At 32.2% G+C, this 17,328-nt stretch overlaps 2 protein-coding genes across 4 annotated transcripts; both read right to left on the bottom strand.

Annotated features, from left to right (window-relative positions):
* Positions 1 to 3,999: 3,999 nt before the first annotated feature.
* On the bottom strand, positions 4,000 to 6,832 carry LOC108739823 (carcinine transporter). 2 transcript variants are annotated; one of them, XM_018473891.2, is made up of 7 exons: positions 6,445 to 6,805; positions 5,995 to 6,384; positions 5,684 to 5,942; positions 5,002 to 5,625; positions 4,757 to 4,938; positions 4,519 to 4,697; positions 4,000 to 4,469 (listed from the first exon to the last, which is right to left on the bottom strand). In XM_018473891.2, the coding sequence occupies exons 1-7, from the start codon at positions 6,475 to 6,477 to the stop codon at positions 4,271 to 4,273; spliced, it is 1,866 nt and encodes a 621-aa protein (XP_018329393.1). In that variant the 5' UTR covers positions 6,478 to 6,805; the 3' UTR covers positions 4,000 to 4,270. The 2 variants fall into 2 exon arrangements, with proteins under 2 accessions (XP_018329393.1, XP_018329394.1); XM_018473892.2 differs by lacking the exon at positions 4,000 to 4,469 and having other exon boundaries at positions 4,573 to 4,690; positions 6,445 to 6,832.
* Positions 6,833 to 7,049: 217 nt separating this feature from the next.
* On the bottom strand, positions 7,050 to 15,520 carry LOC108739827 (importin subunit beta-1). Of its 2 annotated transcripts, XM_025975701.1 has the most exons (6): positions 15,319 to 15,517; positions 14,827 to 15,068; positions 13,493 to 14,636; positions 12,440 to 12,927; positions 10,950 to 11,683; positions 7,050 to 10,313 (listed from the first exon to the last, which is right to left on the bottom strand). In XM_025975701.1, coding segments are annotated over exons 1-6 (2,664 nt in total). In that variant the 5' UTR covers positions 15,374 to 15,517; the 3' UTR covers positions 7,050 to 10,312. The 2 variants fall into 2 exon arrangements, with proteins under 2 accessions (XP_025831486.1, XP_018329398.1); XM_018473896.2 differs by lacking the exon at positions 7,050 to 10,313 and having other exon boundaries at positions 10,946 to 11,683; positions 15,319 to 15,520.
* Between the last annotated feature and the right edge of the window lie 1,808 nt (positions 15,521 to 17,328).

The following is a 17,328-nucleotide window of genomic DNA, read 5'->3' as shown; positions in this document are numbered from 1 at the left end:
AGTTGAAATTATTTTAGTTAAAAATATCGTCATCGATTTAATTTGGCAGTAGGGGTTCTGCCAAATTTATAGATCTCTCGGAGCATAAGCCAAAAAAAGCAATGTACCTATTTTTCGCAATTACAATAAGGAAAATTTTGAATTTGTTTATAACAAAAGACTGTAAAACAAATATTTTACAATTTATAAAATGATTACTTTGAAAGGGGGGACAAAATTGATATTCATGAATAACTAAATAATTTTTCAAAAAACACAAAATTCGCGATACTTTTTGAACAGACCTCGTACATGTATCTGTGACCTAGGCAAACAGTGTTTCCGAATTGCTATTAAGTATTAGTTAAAAACACCTTAATAAAAGCAGGAATGCCTGTAAGGGTGTACAAAATTTCACTGTTAAATTAATAAAATTGTAAATTAATTAATTTTTAAATTCACTTCGACTAGTTTTTCCTATTCAGGAAATTCATGATTCTATTCCGAAAGTGTATCTCGAGTCAAAAAGGCAAGATGACCAATTGATGTGATTATAAAAAAGTCATTAGATATTGGGACGAAGACAAACAGATATCACCCGAAGAGTGTTATGGTTGTAGGACTGTTAAAATAAAGTATATTGTTTTTTAAAAATGCATAATTCCACAATTTAGGTACCTAAAAATTCATTGCTTTGTTCTTAATGTTACACGCAAAGTTGAAAAGAAGGATAGATTGCTTTCCTTTTTAAACGATTACTATTTTTGATTATCAAGCATATTCCTAAGTATTATTACCTTATGGGTACATTCTTATACTCTCACCTTTCTTCATAACGAAACATTTAATCAAAAAATAAACAGCACAATTTTTCTAAATAATGCTAATCTAATATTTTTGTATGCATTTTTAACTATAAAAATGTTTCACTGTTACAAATCCTATAAAAAACCTGATGAACTGTACACATCGTAAAAATATCCAATTTATTTATTGAAATCTGAAAATTCAGTTGCTTACAATTAGTACTGTATCATTGTACTCGTCTATTAAAAACTGCTGCAATTGCTCCTACTTCTAGGCAACCCACTGTATTGCAGAGCATTTTCATCGTTAGTATAGCAATTGTAATTTCACTGTTAGACTCCGTTCTTTTTAAAGAGGAGTTAAANTTCGACCGTGTGTTGGTGATTATTGTTTGGTTGGGGTGCGAAATCTACTGATTCGCGGTGAAAGTGAAGTTTCTTTCTCCCTATTCTGATATGAATATTGATTGTCTTCTGACTGTATTAAACCCTTTCCATTTTGCCATGTAAATTCAGTTCCATCGATTATAAGTTTTTTATAGCCGATTTTTACCATCCTTCCTTCTGCTTTTTTGTTTTCTTCAATTCTGCCGATTTGTTTCTGGATGTCTTTGTCAGCGCTTGTTCTTTCATGTTCGATGTAAATCCTTGTTCCCCTAAGTTTATGTTTATTTGCCATAATACTATTTTTGTTTTCAACACTGCTTAATTTGACTATAATGAAACCGAATCCCGTTTCCCTAATTTTAACATATTTGGTGTCCTGAATTTGAGGCTCTATATTTAGTCTTTCTACCATTAGGTCATAAACTTCTCTCCTATAATTGTCTGGAGCGGGCTCAAACCCTTTTATTACTATATTACTTTGTACGTCCCGTCTTTCTCTGACTTCTCCTTTCCGTTTCAATTCATCAATTTCTCTCCGCAGAGTGTTCCTTTCCTCCACCCAAGCTTTGTTTTTCTTTTCTAGATCCTCACGAATATTTCTAATTTCGCTTAGTAATATCCTTATTTCACTATGATCATTTTTTATTTGTCCAAATTGCATTGCGAGATCGTTTATTTTATCTAGTATTTCTAATAGAACAGGCGTTTCGACTGTGTTACCTGTCTCATTGTTCTCTTTGTTTTTACTTTTACTCCTAGTTGTCCTAGGTGGATCTTTAAACATTTCTATTATTGTATTTCCCTCTGCCTTTGGAATTTGACTTGGTTTAATGAATATATTACATACGTTAATAAGTCCGTGACCAACTCTCCAGGAGAACAATGCAGTGTAGACAATTTGGAAGAGCAATTCTGGACTAACAACTTTGTAGTATCCACTACTATATTCAACAATCCAAAGCACTGAGAAAACTGCATAGGCAAATAGCCCGAAATACTTTTTTCATAAGTGTAAAGTGCAGTTCAAAATATCCTTATAGCAGTGGAAAATTATTGGGATGCTAGTGTATAGAATAGTTGAATAAAAGCAGATATAATTTAATAAACATAAATGTTAACTAAATTTTTTAATTTAAATAGTTTTGATTAGAGCCCCTTAAATAATAGAGAAACGCCTGTGTTAAAACTGTCAATCCAGGTTACACAAAAATACGTTCCACAAAATGAAAGCATTTAATAAGAGCGTCATAGATAATAAATATACAAAGAGTAACTTATTGGATATTACCTTCGACCATAGATTAAACAAATATATACTGTCAAGGGTGGTGTGAATCTGACACCCGATGTAAATAATGCTCTCTTTTAAACATTACCAATAAATTGTGCGTCGTTTGCGGGTTCTAAATATGTAAATATCATAATTACACGTCCATTAGTTCTGTTAAAAAAAAGGAAAATTTTTTCGGGTGCAGGTTTAAATTAAATGACAATTTATTCAAAAACTACCAAAGAGATAATAATTTAATTGACGCCGATTGATTGCGTGTCATTTGTGCTTGAAGACTGATCTAAAAGTGAAATTTATCTTTATATAGTTTATTAGTAATAATTACATATAATACTGAAAAAGTTAGTGTATGTCTATGGTGTATGCTTAGTGTTGTTTGTAATCATTACTCATAAATAAAATAAGAATAAACTCCGCTTGTTATAATAGTTCAATCTTCAAGCACAAATGATACGCTTGGTGTCAATTAAATCTTCAGTATTTTTTGAATAAATTGACATTCAATTTCCACCTGCACCCGAAATAATTTTCCTTTTTTGTAACAAAATTAATAGACGCACAATTATGATACTTACATATTTACAATCCGCAAACGACGCACAATTTATTGTTAAAAGTTTAAATCAGGGGTTTATTTATAGCGGGTGTTAGATTTACACGACTCCAAATTTCATAACTTTTCAAAGGTTATTTCATTGATATATCGTTCATATTCTATAACAAAAATTAAGCCAACAACGTTATTGGTTATGCAACCATATCGACATTTCGCCCCAAAATAATTTTTTATTATTTATTATTTAATTTTACTCATCTGGTCAAATAATACCTTACATACACATTTTCGTCTCATTTTTAAATATTGAAATTGTTACGTTTTAATCCAAAAATGTAGGTATAATATATAATACACTGATAAATATTTTATTTTAATGTATTTTCAAAAATTAGATGAAATGCAAATTAACATATCCATATTATTTATGTATTTTACAATGACACACTGTAGAAATAATATTACTTGCAGTAATCATATCATAATTAAAATAATATTNTAAACTTCTTTAACTTAAAACCATTGACCAATTATTTTGCCGGACCACTTTTGTTTCAACAATAATATAATTAAGCCTGACAAAATTGAAAATTGGAATACCTATGGTGACAGAAATAGACTTTTTTGGGCTTTCTGTATACAATAACTCATCCGAAGAAATTTCTTTGGGTACCCATAGTATTAACAGTTGAAGTAATAAAAATAGAAAGTAGTAAAAATGTTAAGTATTATCGACTAACTAATAAACTTAATAGATAACACGTACAATAACACTAAACTCTCTACTGTTTAAACGTGGTTGTTATAACTATGTTTTAATTTGGTGAATAGCAAACGTTATGTACCGTAATCATGTTCCTCATTAATTTCATTAATTGACCACGAGCCCTGACTAGTTAAAATGCTAAAAATACATAGGTACATGCTTTTCGTAACCGTATTAAACGACAATAGGTTTTTATTACAGTTCTTTTATTTTATTTTTTTTTTTAGAATCATAACGTAAAATTCAATGCACATTATATAAATTAATTTTTGAGATCGCTATAAAAAATTAAAAAAGTAAAAAAGTGCCAGGCTATTCTTGTAGACCTTTACAGCAAAACGGGATTACACGGGATTACTATTTTTATTTTTTAAGTAATAAAGATTGCACTCAGTTTTATATTTTAATTATGTGATTAATATACATGTGCAATCTATTAGTGCCACTATAAATTAGTGTTTAATTTAATGAGTATTTATTACCTTTTAAAACCAATAAGTCATTTTCATGGACCCATCCGTATCCTTCTGCGTATCCAGGACGCTCGCTTGGCGCACCAATTTCTTCATAGATAGTCTTCTTTGGCATATTCCAAGGGGCGTTTCTTCCGAAATGTCATCATTGAATTTCATTGCTTCCAGCTCTAGGTCTTCATATGAGCAAGTACTATCAGCAGCTTGAGGTCTAAAATAAAATATCTTTCATTTCAAAAATCTTAAATAATTAAACCTACTTTAACGGTATACAGCGGCAACAATCGGCCCAAGAGAAGTCCTTTCCAAATTCTTCCCCTTCTTCAACAGTTTGAGGCAATCGATGATGTAAAGTCTCTGGTAATCGTAACGTCAAAACTCCACCAATCACAGAGACAATGCCCATAATTAAGAGAGGGAGAGATTTGTTTTCTAAGCCCTCAAAATATTTTTTAATTAATAAACAGATTTAAATTAAATAAAAGAACAATAACTTACCAAATAATTGATAAACGGAATTATTATCAACCCCAAGCCACCGATATATGCAGAGGCGCCAATACCGATCCCTCTCAATTGCGTGGGATAAAGTTCACCAGCAAAAGGGTATATTATCAAGAAAGATGCTGATATTGCCCATTTGGATGCTAAATAAAGCACCAATATTGTCTTTTCGTCACCTAAACAAAAAATAGAAAACTGCTATTAAAGGTTTTATATATTTCCAGAAGATCGACGCCCACCTGATGCTACAAACATTGTTCCAATGCAACACAACCCACTAATGGTCATAGACAAACTCAACGGCCATCTTCTGCCCCATTTATCCAACAAAAACCAGCACAATAAGTAGCTGGGTATTTCCACAAGGGATGACATGAAAAAACTAAGATACTGATTATTTCCAAGTGCAGGACTGTAATAACTTAAACCAACGTAAACGGTCTCAGTCGAAAACCAGCTCACAGTTATCAGGAACGTTTTGAGACGCATATTAGGCGTAAAACACAGATCTTTCAAACCGCCGTGTTTTATAGTCTCTTCGTTGGTTTTGCTTGCAAAAATTCTCTGCTCAAGTTGGAGCTGGAAACTGGGCGGTACCTCTTTCCCATTGATTTGTGCAAGTTTCTGAAGGGTTTGTGCAGCTTCCTCAAACTTTCCTCGTGCCAGAAGCCATCGTGGACTTTCTGGTAAAACAAACCAATAAAAGTAGTAAAGAAAAAACGGAACTGACGTAGCAAGCGTCAAATGGACCCAATCTCGAATCAAGTATGTTATACCAGCCAAAATCATCAAACCAACAGTGTAGAACATACAAGTCATTACAGTTACAAACGATCTATAGTTAGGACCCACAAGTTCCAATGCTAAATAAACAGAATAGTTTACAAAAATAAATAAATGAAAAGTAAAATTACTACCCACAGATTATAAATGGTATTTGGTATATTGCTGGTACGGTAAGACCTACAATAACTCTGCTGATGGCCCACCAAAGAAAATCTTGAGCCGTTGCTGTTAATATGCTTCCAAAAATGACAGTTGTCAGACAAACAAAAAACGATTTCTTCCTTCCAATTCTGTCGTTCAAAAAACCAAAAAAGTAAACTCCAACGGGACCCCCTATATTCAGTGCTGTAAGACCAATTGTTGGATAAATGTCCCTTTCACAGACAAGATCAAACTAAAACCGGAAAACTCATATATTTTTATTTAATCAAATATGTGTTGAATACATCAATAACAATACTAGATGAAATTTCCGATTTGTTATACTCCCAACCGTCTAAACATTTCTCTTTAGGCCATGAAATATTTGTTTGAATGTCGTTATAATTCAAGTCGTTTTCTTCAACAATTTTCGTCCAATTCACTGCATATCTTTCACACTTACTGAAGGTCTCGTTATCGAACGGTATTGCCAATTTTTTTCTTAATTCTATAGTTGTATTTGCTAAAGAGGGAATTGTACACCAATGTTCCGGAACATCTGTCATGAAGAGTTGGTTGAATGCGCAAAAACCGCAAGGAAAACATGCAGGAAGACACACGAACCATAACATCAGTTTTTGATATTTTCCGAACTCTCCCACTTGTGGTAGGATGTCGTCCAAATCCAAAGAATCCTGTAAATTAATTTTGATTATTTTGTAATAAATAAAATGACAATATAGTAACATACTTACATTACACTTTGATTGTTTAGCAGAGGATTCCATTTTACGAAAAAGTTAATAATTATTTTCCAACGGAAATGTGTTGAAGCCATAGTAGAAACATTTATAGGATTATCATTTCTATACATCAATAAATGGCAAGCGTATTAGGTCAAATCTAGTAATTTAATAAAGCTACTTTGCCAAAAAAGTGCTCTAATGAAACTAATTATTGTCGATACACAAACCTCACTAGTTTTATGAAGGAAATTCAGATAAGCAAAAATAATAAACTCAGAAAATCAACTTCATTAATGATGCATTCCTTAAACTTTGAAATAGTAAAAGTATACAGGAAGTTCTTAAAGTAACTAATAATAGATATGGTAAAATTAAAAAGTTTTGTAATGTTTTTATTATTAAAATGAATGGAACGTTATTTTATGAAAATTAGCTTTTTTGAGTAAGACAAAATTTATTAAATTATTATATTGTTGTCACTAAATGTAATATAATTTGGTTTTTGAATCAGAGGTNAAAAGATAAAGCATGTACTTTCTTTTTAAAGAAAAAGGCATTTATTTATCTATTTTAAATAAAAAGTAACAGAAATGGGAGCTTTGAAAAATTAGAAATATAATGTATGTAGTTTTTATTTATGTTTTTTAGTAGCTACATTTTAAAGAAAAAAATACCAAATTATTAAGAATGTAACAAAGTCCCGATAAACTAAATAACTTTTTTGAGAACAGCGTGCTGACTTTACATGGTTTTCAAAATACAGCAATTTCCAAGATGGGTCATAGGCACCTAAATAGACATGGTAACATTTCTGCAAAAAAAATCGGACCAATGTTTAACAATAACCTTACAAGAAGTACAAGTAATTCATAATAATTACCCTTCAATTATTTTTTAATTTTAATATGATTAGTGAACACTGGTCAGTCAGTCTTATCACACTCTTTTGTATTTTTTGTTTAATTGTTAAACATTGGTTTACTGGGGGCTGATTTACAGACAAACTATCATGGCACTCTTGATTCACAAACTAGCAAAATAACACTCAAACAGAAATACCATCGCGACCTATATCTTATCATATAATAATAGTAGTAGTAGTAACTATTTAACAAGTCGATATTTCTTTTTTATTTCAGTTATCTATTTATGCTAGAGCAGTAACATAAATGTAGTATTCGAAATTTAGTACCTTACATTAGTTGCTGCAAAACGAAAATAATAGATAATTAGGCAAACAAAAAAAATTGTTTCTTAAGCAGCGGCATTTTTATTAAATTTGATTACTTATTGCCTCTTAGGATAGTATTTGTAACATGTTTTGTTTATGTGCACGAACGATAGCACTATACATTTAAAAAAATTACATTAATTGACCAATAAATTTGGTTTAAGAAAGGACGGACCCTTTCTTTATATCAAGGGCAAGGGATATAAAAAATGTTAAGACAGACAAAAAATACTTACTTACATTCTTTTTATTTGAAGAGAAGAATCATCAATACAAATGAACAGATAATTTTATTTAAATACTGTATTTTTCTCTTTAATCTTTGAGTTGAATGAAAATAACATGAAACTTCTTTGAAATAGTTAATTTTGTTAACATTAACTTCTAATGTAATAAGAAATTAATTTATCCATTCTAATAATAATATAAAACAGGTCTTACTTTTACAATTTTAAAATAAAAATAAAATTTCATAGAAGTTGACGACCACTTTTATATTATGTATGTATAAGACGTGCATATAAACAAAACTCGTAAAAATTAAATAGACATTTTGGAGATTCGGCTAAAATAGTAAGTATATAAAAAAATATTTGCACATACCAAAAATATAAAATGGGGCCTTTATTATCTTTTTTGTTGTTTTTAATAACAATCACGCTTACTTACATACTAAAATTTCATACAAGCTAAGAATCATACACAGACGACGGGACGGTTTTGGGGCATGAATTGTATTCGTTTCACTTTTTCATCCCCCTTGGTGGCTCCGTCGTCTACATGTACATGTATCAAATATCACACATTCAAGGAATTCATAAATAATGTTGAGAAGGCTTCATCATTTATTTATTTAAATGGAATCATTTTTATCGATATACGATATTTTATTTTATTATTTTTTTGTTTCATTTTTGGCAACAAATTGAAGCGTTCTCAAATCACAGATTGCTTCGTTCCTCTTTCATCAGAACGTCATCAACCACCAAACTGTCCACAGTCTAAACAATTTGGCTTTCACGCACCTTTCATGCAAGGCACACACGGCCTCACAAAAACTTTCAAAAAAATACCATTCGCAAAAGTATATTATTCTCAAAAATTCCTGAGTACAAACACTACTAACGTGAAATTAATGGAATTGTTTCGAAAGACACTTAATCGCATTTTTTCTATAAATAATTATCTTTATGACATTAGTTTTGCCGAAGATTGGTCTTCTTGCTTTTGTATCTTAATTTAACAAGAAGTCTATAGGGTGACCAAACAAGTTCAAACTAAAAATAAAAATAGAGATTGGATTGATTTGTAATTTTTTATCGAATGTATATTTTATAAAAATGTATATTTTTTCGTTCTTATAATACAGCATACAACTGAAAGCATTCTACAATCGTAATTTTGAAAATTACTAAAAACGAGATTAAGTGTCGAGCATGTGCACCATAAACTTACCCTCGAAATACCATTGAGCTACCACTACATGGCGGTAGCAAATCGATATGTACGGCGAACAATGCTTTCGTATTTTTTACACTATTTTTTAATTACTATATTTTCTCGATAAACACACGCAGTACCGAAAAAAGAAAATGAGCGCAACACAGATATTCATTTTCATTTTATTATTCCCCTTTCCATTGTATATCTTGGGTGCCGTTTGTCGTCGACTTCATCTACCAAAAAACTTCGAGAGTCCGAGGGAGTTGTTTTAGTTGTTGTATCCCGTTGCACCGTGTAAAAGATGATGTGGAAAAGGAAGATAATTCGCATATATAACAATTAATAATTAGTCTTCAACACAACAGGCGTTCGTCTCCGCACTCACGACACAACACAATCATAATAAAAATCGCCTTCAACAAATACATATGTATTACAACATACTGTATGCCCCACGATTATTCGCACTCGCCATTTTACCGACAATCCGATCACTGTGTTAATAATAAACGTTATTATATTGTCCCATTGTAGAAATTGAATTGGTTACATATTTTTTAAAAGATAAAGAATGAGAAGGGAAAAATTGAGAACGTTCACAACACACTTACGTTCGGCACCCCGGAACCGAAATAGTGAAAATAAACTAATAGAGACCGGAATTTACATCCATTCGGAGGGACGGTACCATGTCGAATTAAAAATAGATTTAATGTCAGTTATTATATATTACGTTGTTGTTGTAGTTAATTTTAAAGGTAATTCGATTATTACCGTTCAATTAATCAATTCAAAATCATTCGTTTTTTTTGCAATTAAAAATTATTAATCGAAATACAAAGGACAACAACGTTATGATGTGGCCGGTTTAACAACCAACAAACGAACGAAAGAAAAAACCGGAGACATGTTTCTTATTATTCATTAATTGTATCAGAGTTTAATTTGTTTGCTTGGTTACTTATTAATAACCTCGGGCTATTGATCGTTTTTATCATTATCATTATTATTGTATGATTTTTTTAAATGTTTTTTTTTGTTTTTAAACGACAGTCAAACGATTATATTATTTATATGAATGTATGTAAAGTGTTTGTTTTTGTGTAGTAATATAAGTTACGCGTACTGTTTATCCCAAACTGTTGCCGTGGACCACGAGCTGACTTGGCTCCATTGGCTCAAATCACTGTTGACCAGAGCAAATCTGTTGTAAATAGGAATAAAAAAAATCATTCCAAAATTCAAAACAGTCCATGCAAGCTGTCTTTTTTAAGTATGCGTTTACAGTTAATTAACTTTATCGTGCAATCGAATTAGTGCTTTTTTACATAAATGTTCAGTTAATTCAGTTCAGCAATGAGTTTATACATTCACATCTTACACGAGAAATTACCTATTTAAGTTTTCGAAAGATCACATAAATGAACATTAAACCTAAGGAAAATAGAAGAATCATTCGGAAATTTTGATAATCATCAAAAATCAAACTAAAAATTAGTGTTAAAGAATTATGCAAAAAAATTGCTTTAAAAATAACCACTTAATAACTCATTTATTCACTAACAGCAAAATTAATAAATTTATATGAGCACGAATTTCAATTAAATTTTTTGCCAATCTTGAAATGCAGATTTCAGTCAAAAACATTTCTATGTTTTATATGTTCATGTATTGTGATGTTAAACATTGCAAAAAAATGTTTTTAAAATTGTGATTGATTCAGTTCAATTAAAATTGCATAAAGACAAATTAAAGTTTTGAAATATTTCTTTTTTTTTAAACTTTTTACAAACGTCAATCAAGCGCCGAATTAATGAATTCATTTATAAACTTTACTCACCAGCTTGCAACGGCTGCAGTCGAATTGGCCTTAAGTTTGCGCATTTCTTTCGTCGCCCATGTGGACAGTGTTTTGGTGCGACTGACCCGGCTCCTTCTTCCTTCAGCGAGCATATTATTAATGGGTTCTAGGTCAAGGAAACGGAGCATGGGAACGCCAAATGCAGCGCAAAGATCACCAACCAGTCCGGCCGCAACAGCTACAGTTCCGTCAGAATGTTCCTCATCTTGAGCCACGACTGTAATAAAATGTGCGATGAAGGGTATGTGGGTTTCGAGCAAGAGCACATCCGGATTCGGCGTCGGATCGTCGCCCTTCAACCCTTGGATGATGCCAGTGTAAGCGTCTAAAACGCCTTCTCGCAGCTCGTTTAAGTAATCGATCATGTCGAAGTCGTCCCGATTGACTTGGGCCTGTGACGCCTGGGCGAGGGTCGTGAGAACGATGTCCAAGTACTTTTTGAACTCAGCGCCGATGCTCAATGCGATGTCACCGAATACGGACAAGATTTGCGGTTTGACGCTCCGATGGACCGTGTTATCACCCAGATTTTCCAACAAGAGAGTCATTATTTCGTCGCAATAGGGCAAAGCCTTGCTTTTAAGGGCGCGAAAAATGTCCCCTGTGAGGCCCACAGCTGTACCGCACACCTGATACTCTTGGTGATTTTTCAAACCGATGTAAAGAAAAGGTTTAAATGCATCCATGTACTTTATAAACGACTCGCCGAGAACCTATCGGAAAAGTTGTTTTTTAATACAAGTTATTATCAGTAGTATACATTAGGGTTATTTGTAACTACTAAAGTCATTTAAAAGTATATACTTTAAATTACAACTAAAAAATAAAAACGTTACAAGCAAATAGGAACTTTAAGTAGAATTAAATTTCGGAGTTGTGAGTAAAATCATGTGTAGTTCAACCACTTGACCTCTTAGCAATCGCAACAAATAATCATACTTGAACGTGTCCAAATGTAAGTTGAATATCTTTGGTTCACACACGACTGTTCTACGATTGCTTAGCTTATGTTTAAGTTGTTGAAGGGATATATTGATTGTACTTCGCTGTCTGTGTTCAAATTATACGATAAAATAGAAATACTCGAATTACCGCAATTGTGAAAGGACAGTACTGAAGAACAACGGTGCTGTATATTATTATAACTAAGCAATTCCTCTAGTCAATAATTAACAAATAAAAATAAAATTATGAATTCAATTTATACTTCTTCAGGAACTATGAAAATTAAAATATTGAAAAATGAATAAAATGAATAAATGAAAATAATTATATATTGTATTATAAAATATTTTTTACCATTACTGGGCTTTGATTTTTATAATTTTTGTTGCAAAGAAAATTTTAACTAGCAACTTTCTACAAACTAATTTTTTTTATTTTATCGGTACCCTATAACTTTAGCCTTAAGGTCATTGTAGGAGACCCCTGTATGTTTTTTGGACTCCATAACAAAATATTTAACTTACCTCCACCAAGGTAGAAACTGCCATGAGCGCATCCTCTTGTACTCCGCCACTTTTGCATGAATTCGAACTGAACATGCTAAGGAGGGCGGTCATAATGGAGTCGGAAATTTTTGGGGCATCCTCAGGTGTTACCTTTCTTAGCACCGACTGTAAAGTACCACAAAGGAGCGATTGCAAATCGTTGTATTGCGATCTATCGCTATGACTTGCTATGTGCGATTCCATCTGAAGTACTTGTTGTAACCTTTCAAGGATGACCATCGTCGTCTTTTGAACGGTTACATAACAGTCGCGTGGCGAGTTCTTCACCATTTCCATCAGAGCTTCGTATGCAGCGGGCCTAAGATTGGCTTGGGCACCGTCTGGTCTCTCAGTAGTCTCTAACAGTCGTTGAACTATGAATTCGAAATACTGAGATAAAATGTACGTGTCCGGTTGATTCGTTTGCTCATTAACGTCTGCAGCTTCATAAGCTGCTTCTGCAAGACCTAGAAATGAAAAAAAGGTATTCAATTTCAGTTTAGGGAAAAATTAATTTATTTTTAAAGCATACAGGTTAGTAGCCTTTTGCACAGAAATAATAATTGTAGCATACAGGTTGGTTTAGACAAAAGTACTCAAAGTTAAATGTTATATCCAACAATATTTTGCATTTTGTTTTTGGATTCTACAATAATCACCCATTCAAAGGAGGTGACAATATACGAACGGTTTATTCTATCATCAATCTACTAGCTGTACTAAAATTAATATACCCATACTATGGATGCAATTAGCATAACCGATTATACGTATCTTTGATGTAGCGATTTTAGAGCATCAATGTTTATACTATTTCTAAGTACATGATTAATGGTGTTTATAGTTTCTGTTGGTAAGAATTGATTATTTTATATATTTATAAGTCATTAGCACATACAGATTAAATGGAATGCTTAGGTGCATTTTTTCTTGTAACCTTTAAATTAATTATTTGATGGTCCAAAGAATGTGCAAATTTTTCTAAACTATATCCCCAATGTTACATCATAATTTGGTATTATAAAAAATTACCTGTAAATGCCCAGCACACATTGGCTGCGACCCTGGGCTCTGCCTTCAGTCCATTAATGAGACTTTCCAAGAGTGGTTTGAGGAAAGTTTCGTTAATTGCCGCATCCGGTATGATCTCGCAAATACGCCCGAACGTCCACGCGGCCGTGTCACGCACGATTACACTCGTGTCGTACATGAGCTCTATTAATGTAGGCATAGCTTGTTCAACGAGCGGCTTGAGCGTGGAATTGTCCAACCCACCAAGAATAGCACCGAATGCCATCAGAGACGCGTCCCGGAACCGCCAATTACTCGACTTGATGTTCTCTTTGATGAAGGGCAATACATGTGGCACTATTTCCTCTTCACAACATGAAGCTAACAGCATGAGACAAACGCCAGCGGCTTTGCAAGGGTTCCAATCGTCTTCGTCATCTAATTCTTCTTGTTTTGTTAATTTTTGGAGTAGAATGGGAACGATAAATTGTAGGGCTCCTTTGGCGTAATGTCGCGATACTCTTGTAGGTGGTCGACCGGCCTCTGACGCTTCCGAGTCTTCTATGGCCAGATCAACCTCTTCATCACTAACATTTGACCAAAACTCTATCCCTTGAAGGGCTACCGCGTCATTTTCTGATTTCATTGCTTCTAATGTGATAGGAAAAAGGGCCTGGGCCATGTAAGTCTCCATATACTGATAATAAAGAGACAAGATTTTGACAAGGCACTGGAGGGCGGCCACTTTTATTTGAGTATCATCTGATTGTGTGGCTTCGCACACCACTTCCATTATAAAGTGTCGTTCTGTGTCCCGGTCGAAATTGGCTCGTGTAAATTCGAGTGAATTCAATAAAGCTTCTGTGGCAGCCAAACGGACGTGATTACTTGGTTCAGTGCTGCGCATACCATGTATTATAGCAGTTAAAATAGCATTTGACTGTGACACTAAGACTTCTGAATCAATTTCTTGACAAATATAACCAATTGCTTCTAAAGTGGCTTCTTTTTGCATCTCAGTAGAGTTGGCTTGAACCACATTATTAACCAGAAGGTTTATCAAACCAGGCCACTGACCAGTTGGTAATTCTGCTACTGCTACATAAGCTACACACTGAGCTGCTGATGAAGGTCGATTTGTTTCTGTTCCTAATGCACCGACAATCTGTCAATGTACATGGAAACAAAAAAATATAATAGTACAAGCACTACTAAGGTTAAACACAGAATAAATCAGCAAAGACATGAAAATAAATATTGAAGAGCACAATTCAACAACTGTAATAAGTAAATCCCAAAGTATTTAAGATCACTGACTAAGTGAGAAATCTACAATAATTGTATGTTGTACTTACATTCTTTTTTATGTAATCCCTGATTTCTTCTGGAAGTGCCAGCCAACGTTGTTGGTATGTGATTTTGATATTCTGATCTTTTGATGTGAGTTGGTTTTTGAGTTGCAGGCCAGCTGCCATACGAGCAACAGGGCTATTGCCTCCATGTCTCAAGATATCGGAGAGTGTTTTTAAGAATTCAGGAAGATTTGCTTGTGAAGCTTGTTCAAGAAAACTTGACGCCTGTTCGAGTTCGGCTTTGTCTAAAATCAAAACATGTAGCTATTATATACAAAATCATCCATGCATACAGTAATCTATAAAAAAATAGGGTTCAGAGTCAACTCAAACCTTGTAAAATATAGAAAACCAGTCGTGTACCATTAAAAAATATTAAAATATCTGTAACCGCATAATCTTTATGGTTTCGCAAGAATCCGATAGTAAATTAGTAATGAAAAACAAGTACAATGGCAACCCTCTGACATTCAAATTAATTTCGTTATAACTTACCTGGAGAAACTGTCTTCTCGAGAATTTGAATTAACTGTAACGTTTCTGATTGCATATTTTACCAATATTAACTATTAAATATAACGATAATACAACTTTTTAACTAACTAATATTGAAAAACCGGCGAGCAACACATGCAAAATTATGATTATTAATGGTATTGAATGGAAGGACGTGTCCCTACGCAGTGACAAATGCTAATTTGACAGACAACGTTAATTTCTATAAAATTAATTGACAACGATGTGTATATTAATCGTTCTTTCCAATCCTATCACAAACAATTAACACTGAATGACCAATTGCTCAAGATTAATAATTATAAGCAAACCTAAAAATCAATAAAAAGATATTGCAATGTAGGTACTATATCTTATTGCGTAGGTTTTTTGACCGTTAAAATCCCAAGAAAATGGCGCTTTTTTTTAAACTTAAACTATCGACTATAAGATGTCGCCCATTAAATGTTACAGATTACTTTCAAGTTCGGGATCCAAATTATTCTTTTACACTGAAGAGGTCACGATATAACTCACAATCAAAAAATTTGTGTTTTTTAAAAAACGTTGAAGAAAACAAAATTCAGTAATTGTAAAAACAAACAATTTTAAAATTTTGTAATTTTTGTAATTTTATTTTAAGGACGTGGTATTTAAATTACGATCAGAAATTTTAAACCAGAGATACTTATGTTAGGGTAATTATTTATTTATAAACGTATAAAAGGTGTCCACTAATCAGTGGCGTAACCACTTTGCAATTAAGATCTTTTATTTTATTTTAATCTTATGCATACATAATTCAGAATAACATGAGGATTCATTCTAGGGGTTTATAAATAAGTGTACAAATTAGTTCAAACTAAAAATAAAAATAGAGATTGGATTGATTTGTAATTTTTTATCGAATGTATATTTTATAAAAATGTATATTTTTTCGTTCTTATAATACAGCATACAACTGAAAGCATTCTACAATCGTAATTTTGAAAATTACTAAAANTTATTATATTTCAATCTTATGCATACATAATTCAGAATAACATGAGGATTCATTCTAGGGGTTTATAAATAATTGTAAAGATTTCGGTTGATTGTCGCTAGGTACATAAGTTTAATTTCCATACCTTTGTAATATTTTAAAGTTTTAATAACACTTCATTTCAATCCTTAATGTCTCAATCTCTCTCTGTAATCGGGTACCTATAACAGCGGTGTCTAAAATTGCAGAAAAGAAATAAATTTTGTATTGCATAGTATCAGTTATTGGTTCATTTGTTGCTACGTGTACGTTCGCATTCAGGTATCTCTTTTTTTCCCATAGAATTTCAGGAAAATCAAGATGAACATCCATCTGGTTTGCAAAAAATGATATGCTCGAAATTTGATGGTTCCTGCGTTTCATCAATTTAGTTGTATTGTAATTAAAAATATTTTCGCATCTTTTCTTTTTCCCTTAGTAAGAAATACATTTCGTATAGATAAAGGTAATAAATTTCGTTTTAGGCAAGTTATTTTTACTTTTTTAAACTATTAGCTAGCATTAATCAATTTTGAAAACGATTATTTATTTTGCTGTTTTTTGAAGTAGTATTAAATATTTTTAGAAATTTTGATGTACCTATGTCTCTGTACTTTTCCTAAGACGTTATAAGAAGTATCCATCATATTTTAAGTCCCGAAAGATATTGAGTACACTCAAACTATGTCGAAAAAACTAATTACAAGCACGCGTCCCTTTTAACATTTTTGCGTCGTTACCAATAAAATGATTTTAACTCGATAATAAATCAGTTCCGTTCTTGTTACTGGCAAGAAAACATGTCACAAATAAGTTTTGTATTACAAAATGATACAGTTACAAGTTACGAGACAACGGCATCATGTTTATGTAAACTAATTTTTTGTTGATCATGTTAAGGTAATAAAGTATCGTTCGAATAATCAATTCAAATAAAAATACTTAAAAAAATGATCGAAAATTAATTGTTTTTGAAAAAATAAAGTTTA

The sequence above is a fragment of the Agrilus planipennis genome, unplaced genomic scaffold (genome assembly GCF_000699045.2).
Source record: "Agrilus planipennis isolate EAB-ADULT unplaced genomic scaffold, Apla_2.0 scaffold253, whole genome shotgun sequence".
Classification (NCBI taxonomy): Eukaryota; Metazoa; Arthropoda; class Insecta; order Coleoptera; family Buprestidae; genus Agrilus; species Agrilus planipennis.
This window is presented reverse-complemented; position numbering and strand designations above follow the sequence as displayed.